The sequence below is a fragment of the Zalophus californianus genome, chromosome 9 (assembly GCF_009762305.2).
Source record: "Zalophus californianus isolate mZalCal1 chromosome 9, mZalCal1.pri.v2, whole genome shotgun sequence".
NCBI lineage: Eukaryota > Metazoa > Chordata > Mammalia > Carnivora > Otariidae > Zalophus > Zalophus californianus.
The window spans coordinates 4,551,217-4,567,009 of record NC_045603.1 but is presented as its reverse complement, the minus strand read 5'-3'; the positions used below and the strand labels follow the sequence as shown (position 1 = coordinate 4,567,009).

The 15,793-nt window shown below is 56.6% G+C and overlaps 1 protein-coding gene across 2 annotated transcripts; it reads left to right on the top strand.

Annotated features, from left to right (window-relative positions):
- The first annotated feature begins 230 nt into the window (after window positions 1-230).
- UPK3A (uroplakin 3A) lies at window positions 231-7,957 on the top strand. 2 transcript variants are annotated; one of them, XM_027595167.1, is made up of 6 exons: window positions 231-341; window positions 1,382-1,537; window positions 2,509-2,788; window positions 4,370-4,452; window positions 6,121-6,238; window positions 7,661-7,957. In XM_027595167.1, the coding sequence occupies exons 1-6, from the start codon at window positions 290-292 to the stop codon at window positions 7,818-7,820; spliced, it is 849 nt and encodes a 282-aa protein (XP_027450968.1). In that variant the 5' UTR covers window positions 231-289; the 3' UTR covers window positions 7,821-7,957. The 2 variants fall into 2 exon arrangements, with proteins under 2 accessions (XP_027450968.1, XP_027450967.1); XM_027595166.1 differs by having other exon boundaries at window positions 6,106-6,238.
- Window positions 7,958-15,793: the final 7,836 nt, after the last annotated feature.

The following is a 15,793-nucleotide window of genomic DNA, read 5'->3' as shown; positions in this document are numbered from 1 at the left end:
AGAGACGCTGTGAAAGCGCCGCCCCGGCCTCTGCACACAGTAGGCGCTTCGGTGAAGGGCCGGGAAGGTCCCGCGGGGCAGGTGTATGCCTCAGGCACGCAGCGGGGCGGGGTAGACGGGGAAGGGCGTATGCAAATAGCCCGCGAGGAGGCCAGGGATTGGCCGGCGCGGGCGGGGGCGGGGCGCGCCGAGGGCGGGTCCCGGCCTCCAGGTGCGCTGACCCAGAGAGGCCCTGGGCTCCCGGCCTCCTGCACCACCCTGCCCGCGCTCCCGCGGCTTGTTCAGGGCGATGCCTCCTCTCTGGGCCCTGCTGGCCCTCGGCTGCCTGCGGCTCGGTGTGGGTAAGCGGGGAAGGGGAGAAGGGGACGTGCCCCGGGAGGGCGGGCAGCTGAGTCCTCGGCCCTGATCCTCCCACCGTCCTGAGAGGAGCCGGGATGGAAAGCCGCGTTGGGAAGGGGGACTTCGTGTATTCGCTCCAGGAATAGGCAGGATGCCTGCTCTGTGCCAAGCCCTGTGCAGGCTCTGGGGAGTGGGATATTAATAATAAAGACAACATTGATTAATAAGCTTCCTTGGGTGGCGGTTCCAGGGCTCATGGGTCACAGGTCCCTGTTATGGGTGCTGTGAGAGACAGACACGCAGGGGGCTGTGGGAGAGCAGAGAACAGGCTGGACTAGACCCTGCAGATGACTGGACTGGAGGAGATGGAGGGACATTTCAGGGGAAGAGGCAGCGAGGGCAAGTTCAAGGAGGGAGGCGGCATGGTCCACCGTGGGATTCTCTTGACCGGTCCATCAGCGTGGCTGGAGCGTAGGATGGGGTGGGGTGAGGTGGGGGGCGTGCTTGGGGTGAGGCTGGAGACCCAAGGAAGCAAAGCCCAGAGCTTTGGGACTTTGGTGCCCCTCCAGAGAGGCTGGACCATGTGGGAGGCCCCTCCAACGCAGTGGGGAGCCACAGAAGGGGTCCAGCAGAAGAGTGACAGGGTCAGATTTGCATGTTAGAGAGCAAAGGACTTGGGGGGGAGGCTTATTTCTGGGGTCCAAGGAAAGAGAGTGGGACTCCCAGACTGCGCTGACTGGGTGAAGAGATGCTTAGGAGAGGCAGTGGGGTTCTTGGCAACTGACCATCTGTGGGTGGGGAGAGAGGGCAGCAGTTAGGCTGGACTGCTTGGTTTCTGGGGCAGGGGATGGCTGGTGGGGGCAGGAGAGCTGCCTGGGTCTGAGACAAATTCCTGAGACGGCCCATGGGGAGGGTGAACCCCAGTGCCTGGCACACCCTAGGTGCCCAGTAACTGAATGCAGACATGGGGGGGCACAGAGTGTGCCCATGGGTGTGGACAGTTCTACTGGGGGTCAGCTCCTGTCCTCACTGCCTCTTCTAGGTGTGCACCTCCAGCCCCAACTGGCCAGCATGACCTTCGCCACCAACAACCCCACCCTCACCACTGTGGCCTTGGAAAAGCCTCTCTGCATGTTTGACAGCTCAGCGGCCCTTGGCAGCAACTATGAGATCTACCTCTATGTCCTCGTCGACCTAGGTAAGGGTTCTGCTTCCCTTCGGCTGAGCTGAAAGGGGCTTTGGTCTTTCTGCAGGGAGGAGGAAAGGAGGCTGGTCGTGGGATGCTCTAGCTCTATCATTCAACACCCCCCACCCAGGTACCTCACTGACAGGCACCTGGGCCTGCCCTGGGCCAGCCCTGGGCTGCATGGTGCGGCCACACACACACGTCTTTGCCCTGGGGAGATGTGCAGGCTAGTGGAGAAATAAAGACAGTACACATCACTGAGCACATACATCATGCTCGGTGCTTCGCGTACCTTGGTGCTAATGTTTACAACCAGCCTGCAAGGCCACTGTCCCAACACAGAGCAAGGAATCAAGGCTCATAGCGGTGGGATAACTCACGGGAGCTCCCAGGCTGGAAAGTGAGCTCAGATCTCTGTGGTGCCTCAAGCCCCAGCCCTTTCCCCGGCTTCTGCAGGTGGGTCACAGTTGGTGTTGGCGAGGGGAACCATGCACTTGGACCCATGTGCTCTGGGCCAGCCCCGCCTGTTCCCCGGAGCAATCCTGGGCTTCTGGGAGAAGGAACCCAGTGACAGCCTCTACATTTCTGGCAGCCGGTCATTTACAGCAGCTCATTCAGAGCCATCACCTGGGCCCGGGGCCCATTCTGTGCACACCGCCAGCTGCTTCTCTCCCATTTCACTGGCCCGGGGGGGAGTGGGGCAGCCTCTCAGGGGGAAAATGACGGAAGTCTGTAGGGGTGGGAGGACCCGTTAAGATCTCACTGGCCTGTAGAAAGAGGAGGCTTCCTCCTGCCCGAAGTCGGCGGTGCTCCTGTCTATCTGCCTCCAGTGCCTAGGGAGCCCCTGAGCGGGGCCTGACCCTGCCTCCAACTGGGAGCCCAGGGCCCAGCACAGCACTAGCTCAGAGAGGATGTTCGGGGGTATTGGGTGACCGGCTGAGCCGGGGTGGCCAGGGGCCTCACTGCTGATGCTGTCTTTGCAGCCAGCTCCAGGAACGCCTCCGTGCAGGACCATAGCAGGACCCCGCTGAGCTCGACCTTCCAGCAGACAGAGGGAGGGAGGACGGGCCCCTACAAGGCCGCGGCCTTTGACCTGGCCCCCTGCAGCGACCTGCCCAGCTTGGATGCCCTAGCGGACGTGGCCCGGGCCTCGGAAATCCTGAACGCATACCTCGTCAGGGTGGGTGCCAATGGAACCTGCCTGTCAGACCCCAACTTCCGGGGCCTCTGCAACCCGCCCCTGTCGGCAGCCACGGAATACAGGTGGGTGTGAGCGGCTGCGGGGGCGGGGCAGTTATGCTCCCATCCCCACTCAGGGAGACCCAGGAGGGGTGAGGCGTGCGAGGCCACATTTCTTGTGCCAGGACTGTCCCGGGTCTCCCGAAGGGGCGTACTTTGGGCTGTGCGACCGGGCCAGGGCCCATGCACTCAGAAGGACCCCTGCTTGGCTTAATCCTCTGCTGCTGTCATCTTGAAACTCTTCATTGTTTTTTAACAGGGGACCTGCATTTTCATTTTGCCCCGGGCTCCACAGATTCTGTGCCTGATCCCGGCTCATCACCCGCGTGGCAGTCACTTACCCAATCTGCTTCATTTGCCAGGGGAGGAAACTAGCTGGTCCGGAGAGGGAGCGGGCGGGGGGGGGGGGGGTCACCGCTTGAAAAGCAGCGGCCCCACCTGAGCTAGAGCCGCGCTGAAGGCTTTTCCAGCTCCCACCTCATCTTCTGCTTTTTCTTGCCTCCTTCTGCCATATCCTTTTGTGCCCCCTCTCCTGGCCCCAGCGGGTCCCTGATTCCTTTCCACACTTATTTCTTCTCCGTGCAGAGCTCGGGGCTCAGGCCTGATCCGTGGCCATGGGGTCTCGCCTGGTGCCAAAGCCTTGGGTACACCCACTCCCGTTACTGTGGAAACTCCTAAGGCCGAGTCTCTGCACCTGCTAGACACACCGGGGGCCCAGACCATCGCTCCCCCGCCGTTCTGTCGGAGGGCTTTTGCCTCTCCTTTGGCCTTGGCCACAGGGCAGGATGAAAGCCTTAGTGTCTGGTCCCCACCCTCAACCTCTTACCTCTGACCTTGTTCTCAATGTGGGAAAACCTCCCCCTACCTCCTCAAACCTCCTACCTGGGGGACACAAAAGCACATATCCCACAGCTTCTGGAATTCTCCTCTTCAAAGTCAGAGAAATAGGAGATTAGGCAAAACACTGGAGGCTGTAGAGATTTTAAGGGTCTTCATTTTTTTTTTTAAGTGTTAAATGAGAGGCTGTTGGTTTTTGAGTTCTCAGAGTAGCCATCATTTTAAACTGACCGTATCTGAGGCCCCAGGTGGGCTCTGGGAATCTTCTGGTGATCTTCCTTTATGATTAGTGACACTCAGCTGGGGCTTTCTACAGAAAAAGGGCAGCCCTGTCCCAGGGCAGTTGGGTTGGGAATGAATATTATTACTTTTTTTTTTTTTTTAAGTCCCTTTTGTGATACCAAGGAGCGGGCTGGGAATGGTGGAAGGCAAGGATGCCGAGAGGGTAAATTGGTCGCTATTCAGCAAATATGCTACACTCATCCTGTGGATAATAGAGAAACGGGGGCCCCAGAGGGAGAGCTGAGAGGAAGACCACTGATCCTGAAGTCTTCATGGAAAGGGTCCAGGGGCGGGAAAGGGGGGGACGGCGCCAAGGCCAAGTCCAGCACTGTCCTGTTGCCCAGAGCCCACCCTGTGGCCGTCTAAACTTCCGTCTCCAAGATGGACCCCCTCTGCCCCCCGACACCCACCATTCTAATCCCTCCACCTGCCTGTGGCCAGGCACACAGGATGGACAGAAGTCCCCCTCTCTCCGTCTCCCTACAGGTTCAAGTACGTCCTTGTCAATATGTCCACGGGCTTGGTACAGGACCAGACCCTGTGGTCCGACCCCATCCGCACCAACCGGCGTAAGTGATGGGGCTGGGCTGGGGGGCGACCCTCAGGGGAACGTGGGAAAACACACTCAGCCTGTCACTCAGAAAGGTCTCCCCAGACCCGGGCAGGCTGTCGGGTTGAGGAGGAAGATGCATCTTGAAATGGTTTGACCTGACATCCGCCCCCCACCCCCCCGTTCCCTGAGGGCCAGGTGTTGTGGCAGAGGCAGGTGAAGGATAGGCTGGCATGACTGAAGCCAAGGCATTTGCCTCCAAGGGGCATGGAGTTTACCCTGCCTTTCCACCCTCACCCACCCCTTCGTTGAGACCTCACAGCCACGTGAGATGGATCCTGATGGTTCTGGATGGCTCCGGAGGCTAGGACCCGGGGCAGGGGGCGAGCCTGGGAGGGAGCGAGAGTGCTGCCCACCTCTCCACCCCGTTCTCTGGAGGCTGGGCGGGTTTCCTAAAGGTAGGGGGCTCGGAGGCCCAGGCATCTGCCTGTGGCCCTGCCCTGTCCCTCCTCGAGCCTCCATCTGGGTTCTCCACACCGTCCAAGGTTTATACCCAGAATCGTGTCTACAGAACCTGAGGGCAACAGAAGAGATTTCAGATGGTAATCTTGACAGCACCCGACCCTAACTTTAGAGCACCCTCCCCCATACCTTGGCCCCCAAGGTGAGACTTCATGCTATGATGGGCTCAGCCTGGAGCCGAGAATTTCACCTGTAGAGCGCCCCCGCCCCATGGTAAGCTTACAGGGCATGCAGTAGCTCTGACAGGTTGCTTGAGGTCACACGGCTAGTGAAGGGCATAGACAGACAGGCATGTGTGCACACGCGTGTGGCCAGGGTGGCCCCCCGCCTGCCCTTCCAGGGGCATGCCCATGTGTTGCCATCCCCCTGCAACAGGGCTACCCTGGGACCGAAAGTGCTGAGTTCAAGCCCGGCCTCTGCGCCTCACTGCTCTGTGAACCCCTTAGGACCTCAGTCTCCACGTCTGAGAAGTGGGAAGAAAAATCTTTGCTCTGCCTCCCCAGCAGGGTTCCTTGGAGTAACCCAGACAAAAGCACTAGGCCTGGCTCTTTTTGGGGCAGGGCCTGAGGTCAGTTTGTGGGGCGAATATGCCCTTTGGGACCAGACAGGCCTATAGACTTGAGTCTGGAGTCTGAGTGCCCTTGAACAGGAACTCAACCTCCCGCAGCGGCAGTGAGCGATCTCCAGAACGAGGGTCTTGTCGGGTCTACATGGGACAGTGGCCAGAAAGCAGCCGGCTCACAGGAGGACCTATAAATTGTTCACTTAGTTCCAGAAGGGCGACGCGGACCAGAGCAGAGGGGGACCCTTGGGGCATCCAGCTCCCTCAGACCCAGGCCCTTTGTCGCATCTTTAATTGTTTATAATCCGTGTCCCATCCATTTCGCCAGAGGGGTTGAGTTCATTTAGAATTTAAAATTATGCAGAAAGACAGTTAAAAGAGGAAGAGACGAGACACACGAGGGAGTTGGGAAGCAGGGGTGGGGCAAGCAAGTTAATTGCTCCCCGGACCTGGGGGGCGACAGACTCTGACCTGGGTCCCCACTCCATCCTGAAATCTGAGGCTGCCAGGCTGGGGGGTCCCTGTGTGTCCCGGGAGAAGGCTGAGGGGTGCAGTGTCTGGGGAGTGAGTGGGCCTGTGTCCTGTTAGTCACCCCGTCCTCAGAGATCGACACGTGGCCAGGCCGGCGGAGTGGGGGCATGATCGTCATCACATCCATCCTGGGCTCCCTGCCCTTCTTCCTGCTCATCGCCTTTGCTGGCGCCATTGTCCTCAGCCTTTTGTGAGTATCCGCCATCTGGAGGGCAAGACTCGGGGGCACCCTGGGCACACTCCACCCAGAGGGTCTCCCGAGGCAGGGGCGAGCCCAGAAGGCAAGGGAGCGGCCTTCCACCCTGGGTGGGGTTGGGTCTGGTGAGAGGGGAGCAGTGTCCTGGGGTCGTTCAGCTGGGTAGGGAGGGGCTCAGCAGCGGGGCTGGGTGGGAGGGTCTCAGCTCCGACACCTCTCCTTCTATGCCTCAACTTCCTCATCTGGGAAATGGGGATGTTAATAAATCTTATCCTCCATGTGGAGTCATGACGGTTAAGTGACATAATCCTTACAGAGTTCTTAGGGCAGCACCTGGATACTCAACAGCTATTAGCTTCTGTTGTCATAATTCACCCACTGGCTGGACAGGTGGGGAAACTGAGGCCAGAGGGGTTAAGGGTGGCCCAAGGTCGCACAGCCAGTTAAAACAGAGCTGGGGCCAGAGCCCTGGTCTCCTGACGCTACCAATAGCTCTGACGTCGGGTCAGGTCTCCTGTGGGTGTCTGGAGCGGACGTCAGGTGTGCACACAATCCACTAATCCTGGGAGGCTGGCACAGGGGGTGAATCAAGGCACCAGCAGGTGCTGTGGGAATCCGGAGGAGGGTGAGGAAGATCCTGCCTGGAGCACCAGGGTGGGCTTCCTGGAGGAAGGAACAACAGGAGCAAAGTCTCTTCAGGACAGGGAGGAATCACGTGCGTCTCAGCGAGAGGGAGGGAGCCCCCGGGAGGCTTTGAAGATGGTGGGGTGCCTGTCCCAGTGTGGATGGGGGGAGGAGACGGGAAAGCTTCTTGGAGTAGGTGAGATTGAGTGGACACAGGAATTAGCCATGTGGAAAAAGCCATGTGGGTGGGGGATGGAGTAGGGGGCAGTGAACTTGCAAGTCACGTTGCCCTCTGACATTTAAGTAATAAAAACACAAATAATAGATAAGATTAGCCACCAGGAGTCTGGTCTGCCTGGCCAGACCTGGGAGCCGTCAGGACGTGCTTATGTCCCTCCCTCCTTTTGGACAACACGTTCTTCTGGCACCAAAGGTCCTGTTATCCGACTTTGGCCTGACTCTTCCATTTATCCCCCTCTGTCCCCACCCCAGCTCCAGCTCCACCAAACTTCCCAGTGTTGCCCCAGAACGCTCAGCCCTTCCTATCACACGCCTGGAATGCCTTTCTCAGCCCCCACGCTGCTCCTTGGGGCATAGTAACTGTTTGCTCCTCCAGGAAGCCTTCCCGTGCCTCCCACCTAGACTTGCCCATTCTGTCCGGTCATTCTTTGCTGTGCGTGCATAAGACAACATCTGCGAAAGCAGTGTCTAAGTAGAAAGTTCCTGACCAGCTAGAGAGGTTTAGGCTTGTTCTGTGCCCCTCACCCTCACCTTCTCCATCCCCTCGGTCAGGGACACGGGCAGCTCGGACAGGGAAACGACACACGACTCCCAGATCACGCAGGAGGCCATCCCCAGGTCCCTGGGGACCTCGGAGGCTGCGTACACGTCTGTGAACCGGGGGCCGCCGCTGGACAGGGCTGAGGCGTACACCAGCAAGCTCCAGGACTGAACCTGGGCACCGCCCCTGGGCGGCCGCATCTCCCCGCCTGGCCTCGCCCAGGGGTCTGCGCGCAGCAGGTGCTCATGCCCTGACCCCACCCGCGGAGGCACAGGGCATGTTGGTCCAACTTGCAGGAACACTTTTAATAAAATCTTCCCAAGATTCTGAGTTCAATAGAGATGTACCGAATGAACAAGTGAGATGGTGGATGAATGAGCGAATGAGTCGATGTCATATGGAGGGGTTGGATTGTTTCTCTAGAGGGTGGGGCAGGGGGCTAATTTTCAGTCAGAGAAGAAGTGGTGAGGGTTAGGAAAACCGGGGCTGTCAGAACATCTGGAAGATGGGGGAACCAGTCCCACCCTGATCACGTCTCGTGAGCTGGGGGGTCCTGAGAGACGGGCTGTGCATGCAGTCATTAGATGGTATTTGGGGTTCGCTGGCTATGAGGTTTTGGGAGCCAACTGGACCCCCGGGGGCAGCTTTTGGCGGCTCCTGTCACCCCTAGCAGCCATCTCCTTCCCTCTGGGGCTCAGCTTCCTCATCTGAAAAATGGACTGATGTAAATGGCTGATTTCAAGGCGCCTTCTCAGCCATCCCTGAAGGCCCCGTGGTGGGTGGGCAGAAGAGGCTTCGGGACCCGGAAGAGGGGCACCAAGTCCACTTGGGGGGCGAAGGGACTCTCCCTGTCCTGCTTCTCGGCTCAGATGACTCACTTCTGTCTTCTGAGCCAGGTAGCAAGACCACTTCCCTTTGGGGAATGCGCAAAACGAGTCACAGTCCCACTTCCCATCACCAAAAGGAGAAATTTGTCAGAGCAGGACTGGGGTTATAAAGCAGGAACGCTACCCACCAGCTGTGAGGAAGACCTCCTTCCTGAGTGGCAGCATGTTCCCCACTGGCCTTCATCAGCTGTGGTCGGATGGGGTGCTCTGAGGGCCCCGGATCGTCCTCTGGGGGCACAGATGCTGAGACAGGCACAGATCTGCTAGAGGAGGCTGGAGGCAGAAGCTGTGGGGAGAAACCTAAAGGCAGGGAGGGGTCAGGAGAAGCCAGAGCAGCTGAGGGTCCCAGGAGCTGAGAGGAGCCCCGTCCCTGGGCAGTGGGGACAGGAGGGAGCGATGGTGCTGCTCTCAAGAGGGCACCCAGCCTGGGTGTGCCTTGGACCAGCTCCCAGTCCCTCAGGACTGTCTTCCAGAACACAGGACGCTGGCCTGGGCAGCCACTGGAATTCCCGCTTCCCCCATCTTGTGCATCCTCCCAGCCCTGCCTCAGTTAGGACAGTCCCTCCAGAGCTTCTCTCGGAGAATCCTCAGCAGCAGCAGAGGGGAGGCAAAGCTCCCTGGAAGTCTGCTGTTGTTGGAAATTCATGCAAGTTTGCATTCTGCTTTATAACATGCCTGTATTTATTTTATTTATAATTGAGATGGGATTCACATACAACATAAAAGAAACTATTTCAAAGCAAACTAGTGTCATTCAGTACATTCTCAACATTATGCAACCATCACCTCTACCTAGTTCCAGAATGTTTTCATCACCCCAAAAGGAAACCCTGTATCTACGAAGCAGTGACTCCCCATTTCCTCCTCCCCCACCCCGTGTCCCTGACAGCCACCGATCTGCTCTCTGCCTCTATGGATTCACCTACTCAGGACATTTCATATCAATGGAGTCATACAATGTGTGACCTTTTGTGCCTGGCTGCTTTCACTTAGCATCCTGTTTTTGAGGTTCACCCACATTGTAGCAGGTGTCAGAGCTTTGTTCCTTTTTATGGCTGAGTAGTAAGTAGTCCATTGTATGGATCTCTCGTTCGTCCATTGGTGGACATTCGGATTATTTCCACCACTTGGTTATCGCGCTACTGTTTGGCTATTTAGAACAGTGCTGCTCTGAGCATGCGTCTTCATGTACTTGTGTGAACACCTGTTTTCAGATGTCTTGGGTATGTACCTAGGAGTGGAATTGCTGTGTTACATGGCCATTCTATGTTTAACATTCTGGGAACCACCAAATTGTTTTCCAAGTGGCCATACCGTTATGCATTCCCACCAGCAATGTCACCTGTATGTATGTATGTATGTATGTATGTATGTATTTATTTATTTATTAAAAGATTTTTATCTATTTATTTGACAGAGAGACACAGCGAGAGAGGGAACACAAGCAGAGGCAGAGGGAGAGGGAGAAGCAGACTTCCCACTGAACAGGGAGCCCGACGCGGGGCTTGATCCCAGGACCCTGGGATCATGACCTGAGCCGAAGGCAGACACTTAATGACTGAACCACCCAGGCACCCCACCTGTATCTATTTTAGTATCAAAATAGCTGGAGTGCATTGGTCGCTGTGGAGAGGGCCCCAGAATTATTCTATGGATTTGGGACTGGATCCATTCCCTCCGCTCCCCCATTTGAAAATCAAGACCCCCAAGTAACCTGAGCCCCTCTCTGTTAGCAGCAACTCCCCCCTCCCTGGACCAGCTGGTCAGTGGCTGTCTCTTGATGCCAAGTCCTCTTTCCACCGGCCTGGCTGATTGAGGCTCTGGGGAATATGAACTTCCAGCTATGGAGACACGTTAGCACCAGCTCATGACACAAAAGCTGAAGGGACCAAGCCGCTGGAATGCAGACGGGCAGACACGTGCTGGGGCCATGAGTAAGTGAGCAAATGAATGGTCGCTCGTTCATTGCTCAGGCAGGACCCAGCTCCCTTGGTGATGAGTCTCCTCTCCCCAGGGACCATTAACGAGGCCCTGCTTCTGGCCCCGAGGAGACTCCATTGGGAGAGGCTGCTGGTCTCGTGAGTAAAGCACGGCCTCTCTGGAATCAGACAGATCTGACTCACCTGTCAGCCAGGAGGCCTTAGGTGACCCATTGAGCCTCATGCAGGCTCTGTGTCCTCATTTGTAAACAAGGTGCCGTGAGTGGGATGCAGAATACACCCACCGTGCGTTCGTGAGGATGAAATGGAACTGTCATTGCTGTGCCTCCCTCCACCACGGCCCCCCTGCTCGCGGTTGTCATCGTCTATAGTGGTGTCTAGACTGAGCTGGAGGGCAGGGTTGGTGTCCGTGACCCCCTGTCCCCCAGCTCAGCACCTGGCAAAGGCAGGAAGGGCCAAAGGGAGTCGGTGTGACTTCTGGGTCTGGGGCCGGGACCGCTGAGTACCTGGTGGTGCCCTCAACCAAAATGGGGGACAAGCAGGTTGGGTTGGAGGGAATCAGGATTTTGGGGTCACTTGTAAGTTACCTCTGATGTAGCAGGTGGAGCTGAGCCAGAGACAGTGGTTTGCTCAGGTCTGGAACTTCTGGGGGGAGCTCAGCATCAGTCCCACATCAGGACTGGAGGTATCAGAGGAGTCAGATTACAGTGTTGGCTCAATTACCCACTGCCCGCCCCCCACACTTTGAAAAGGTTGTACTTGCCTTCTCCACCGGCTCAGGCCCCACTGCGGGCCTGCTGCGACCACTTCTGAGCGGCGGCTCAAGAGCCATCGGGTGGTTCCCCTCTAGCGAGGGAGCCTACCGCCCAGTGGCTGCCCTGCCCACCGCGGGCAGGGGGGAAGAAGGCCCGAGCGTGGAGCACAGCCTCAGTGCTGTGGGTGCCGCACCCAGGAACGAGACCTTGTGTTGCAGACCCCTGAGACTTCAGGGTTGGCTGTCCCTGGACGGGAACAGCTCCCAGCCTGTGCTCAGAAGCCCCTGCACATAGTTACATAGGCCTCGGAGGCAAGGCTTCCCCACGGCTGCTCTGGGTCTTGGCCGAACGCCCTGTGGTCCGCCCAGGAGAGGCGAGCATAGGAGGTGTGGGAGTTGCCGCCACGAGGCTGCGTGGCTCCCATCCCCGGGTTCTGATGAGGTTTGAGGCTTCCTGCATTACCTTCCTCCCCTCCCGGGGGTGCAGCTATAGCAGGAAAGCTCGGCCCAGGGTGTCTCACTACTCCTGCGACAGTCGACAGTCGCCTACCCCTTCTGTTTCAGGGTCAGCCTGCGGGATGTGGAATGCAGGGACCTGGGGTCTGGCTCGGCTCTCCTTCGCTATCGGCATCTAACAAGGAATTCCATGTGTTTGTTAGCAGCCGAATCCAGCCGCCTGGCCTTGACATTCATTACAGCACAAGGCACAGCAGGCTTTCTGACACGCTGAGCAAGCATGGTGTGTGGAGCCCTGGGACTGGCTGGGATCACTAAAGGTGGATACAGAGAAGACAAAAGACAGAGCCCGTTCAGCATGGGGACCGGGAAGGAGGGATGCCCAAGGGGCAGGAAGAGAACTCACTGGAAAGCTGAAACTTACCTACCCTCTGTGACCCCACTTTGTCTCTGGCCTCTATTCTGCTCAGCCCCAGAACCTGCCGGTCACGGAGACAGTGACACTGTTGCTCACCGTGCCCCCCCAGCACACACTTCTCTGGACAAAACAGCCTGTCTGGAGTCCTTCGATTGGTCCCCGTGGAATATGGCTCCCACTCGCCTCCCGTGCAGCACCGGGGGTTGGGGTGGGGGAGGTAAACCAGCATCATGCAGAGGGTGAGTTTAAGGCGGCGGCCAAGGCTTTGCTAACTTCCAGCCAGCTCTACCCAATCGGAGCAGAATAACCCAAGTAGGTGGGCAGAGGTGGGTGGACCATGCTGAGTATGGCTCATGAGTTCTAGTCTGGACTGAAGCCTCATAGAAACTTCTAATTATACATACCCACAGGAACAATTTTCCTAGCTCACTTTTCGGATTCTGAGGTGGCCCCTGTCCCGCCTGCCCCATGGCTGAGAGGGCAGGGCCTTTAGAGCTGAGCTTTCTGCCTCTGCATAGATACTGCTTCACCTTCCTTTCCACCCCAGTCACACCTCATCAATTAGCTAAAGACATAGACATGCTGTGTGACCTGGAGCAAGGAAGTAACCTCTTTGAGCGCCCTTGACCTCATGTGTGCAAAGAGGGTCAGAATGGTAGGGAAGGCTGCTCTAAAGTAGGTGATTTTTTTTCCTGAGATCTGATCAATCACAAAGTGATGCCATTCAATTCAACCCAATAGAACCCTGAACCCCTGGCTTAGGAAAGCTTGGAGCCACCTATCTGGGCAGAAGAACAGAAATGCACAGAGGAATTGTCAGAGCAGAGCCTTGGACAGAGCACGACCTGGCCTTCAACACACAGGTCAGACTAGAAGCACAGAAGGAATCAGGGCTGGAGTAGTCAGGAAGGCTTCCTGGAGGAGGTGGTACTTTTCTCAGCTCCCACCATTTCTAGACCCAGAGCTCCTGAGGCCCCAGGTCATAGTCCATGGCCCTGTCACTGGTGGATAGATGCTGAGTAAACAGTGACAAGTTCCTGGGATGTCGTTTTTCTTGCTCCTCCAATTTTAATTAATAATTCTAAATTTTACAAGCAACGCAGCATACAGGCTGCTTGAGAAAAGAGAAGAGGAGCCCAGGGTGCCCTTGAGCGAGGCCTCAGTCTCGTGTCCCGTGCTTTCCTCTGGGGTACCGACTTTTCCGATTCATTTTGTCTCCTTCTAGCCCCCTCCTCAGAGCCTTGGCTCTACTTGGCTGCAGAGGTGGCTACCATCACTCTTGCCCCTCCTTTGTGGCTCATGTGACCACCTAAGGATGGACACGGAAATTGCCCAGAGGCAAGTGCTGCTGTTTTGGGCAGCGTGGGTGCCTTGCTTATCTAGTTCGTCCCTTATGCCAGCTATGGGGCATACCTGGGGACATGGCTGCCCCTGGGAGCTCAGGAACACCCACTGGGGCCCCCGGGCAACAGTTCCCTGTGGCTCCTCACCTACCCAGGGAGCCCCCACCTCGTCCTCCGAAGCTCGCCCTCTCCTCCCACACCCAGTGAGCTCCTATAAGACAATCCCAGTCCTCGGAACACAAAGAGGCGGTGGAGGAGGCTTGGCTCGAGTCAGACATGCTGTCATAACACAGAGAATAGGCCAGGGGTGGAAAACTATCTGGACACAGATACATCTGTCCCTGTCTACCAATTTGTCTCCCTGCTCCCTCCCTCCCTCTTCATTCGGTTCTCTGGTCGGCAGTCAGGGATGCTGCTAAAATGTCATGTGCTCTCGCAGCCGCTCTGTTCCAGGTTTCACCAAGTGTAGACTGTGAGAGAGGTCCTACCCTGCATGCTGCTGGCTACTGTCACTTCCCCCGGCCGTGGCAGTCCCACACTGAGAGACACTCAGGTGTTTCCAGCCGGGGGCTACTAGGGATACAGCTGCTGTGAACATGCGTGTCAGCTTTGACGTGAACAGTTTTCATTTTCTTCCAGGATGAATACCCAAGGGGGCAATTGTTGGGTTGCAGGGCAAGTGCCTGGTCACTTTTAAAAGAAACTGCCAAACTACTTTTCAGGGTGGCTGGAAACCATTTACGTTTCTGTAGCAGTGGGTGGATGATCCAGTTTTTCTGCATCCTTCCCAGCATTTGGTGTTATCACTATTTTTTTTAAGATCTTATTTATTTATTTGAGAGAGAGAGAGAGCACTAGAGGGGGGAGGATCAGAGGGAGAAACAGACCCCCCGCTGAGCTGGGAGCCCGATGCGGGGCTCAACCCTGGGACTCCGGGATCATGACCTGAGCTGAAGGCAGATGCTTAACCGACTGAGCCACCCAGGCGCCCCACCACTATTTTTTATTTTAGCCTTTCTATAGGTGTGCACTGGTTGTAACACTTCACGCTCCCAACGGCAGTATGTGAGAGTTCCGGTTTCTCCACACCCGCAACAACACTTGGTATGGTCAGTCTTTTCCATTTTGGCCATTTGAGTGGTGTGCAGTGCTGTCTCATTATGGTTTTGATTTGCATTTCCCCAATGATTAAAAAGGCTGAGCATCTTTTCAGGTTTTTATTTGCCATCCATAGAGCTACATCGATGAAGCATGTGTTCAAGGTCTAGAAAATTGGGTTGTTTGTCTCTTATTGTGTTTTAGAAGAGTTCTTTCAATGTTCTAGTTGGGTCCTTAGTCTGATACACATCTTGCAAATTTCTCCCTGGTCTGTGTATCGCCCTTTTATTTTCATTGTGGGGTCTGTCCCTCACCCAAACTTCCTTTTTCTTTATAGCCTCGTCACACTCTGACAGGTGTGTTTACTGCCTGCTTCCCCTCCTACGGTGTCAGCCCCGTGAGTTCAGGGGATGGTTCTCGGGCTGTGTCCTCAGCTCCTAGCAGAGTGTGCACTCAGTACAGATTTGTTCATTGGCCATGCCGGTCCCCCTGGTCATATCACAGCTGCCAGGGGCTGGGGGACATGGATTGGTGAGTGGAGACCCTAGAGCAGGCTGTTGGAAATTTCCAGGTCAGCATCAGGGAGGCCTGAGCTGGGGCATGTGCATGAGTGGGGATGGGGCAGAAAAAGGGCCAGAGAGACTTTCCAAGGTGCATTTGTGAAGCTCCCTTCCTCCCTTCTCCTGACAGCCGAGCCATCCCACCTGCCACACACACCCCACCTCTGCCCAGCGCTGACATCGCAGCCCTACCTGCTGGCCTGCCGACAACACAAGTTTCTACAGGAAACTGATAGTGGAGGGGGTGTCCAAAAGGCACAATTAGCTCCTTCTCCATTGGAGTGTCTATAGCATGCATGTGTAATGCGGGGACATAAATGCACAGGGTGAGGTTGTGCGTGTGCAGCGTATGTTATCCATAGCAGGTGTGGTCCAGGGTATATGATGTATGGATGTCTGGCTTCTTACACCAGTGCAGCGCATCTGTGTTATGATGTGGGTCTTCCCACACAATAAAGCAACAACTTCGTTTCCAGGATGGAAGGACTTTGGCTGGTTTCTGCTGTCTTTTCTGTCCCCCCTCCTGGGGACCCTGTCGGTGACCTGTGCCTTCTCTCCTGACAGTGCCAAGCTCCCTCTGTAGCCAGGTAGCCCCTGGCAGCCGTACCAAGCAGATACCCACTTTGCAGCTTGGCCCTGGGTACTCTCAGTCCTCTGTTTTTCCGTCTGTTAAAGGGGAATAATACCT

What these genes read in the sequence shown, in the direction of transcription:
- UPK3A (XM_027595166.1), top strand. Translation starts at nt 290, where the DNA reads ATGCCTCCTCTCTGGGCCCTGCTGGCCCTCGGCTGCCTGCGGCTCGGT. An exon ending in CTGCCTGCGGCTCGGTGTGG is followed by an intron (nt 342 to 1,381) that starts GTAAGCGGGGAA and finishes TGCCTCTTCTAG; the next exon opens with GTGTGCACCTCCAGCCCCAA. An exon ending in TCGGCAGCCACGGAATACAG is followed by an intron (nt 2,789 to 4,369) that starts GTGGGTGTGAGC and finishes GTCTCCCTACAG; the next exon opens with GTTCAAGTACGTCCTTGTCA.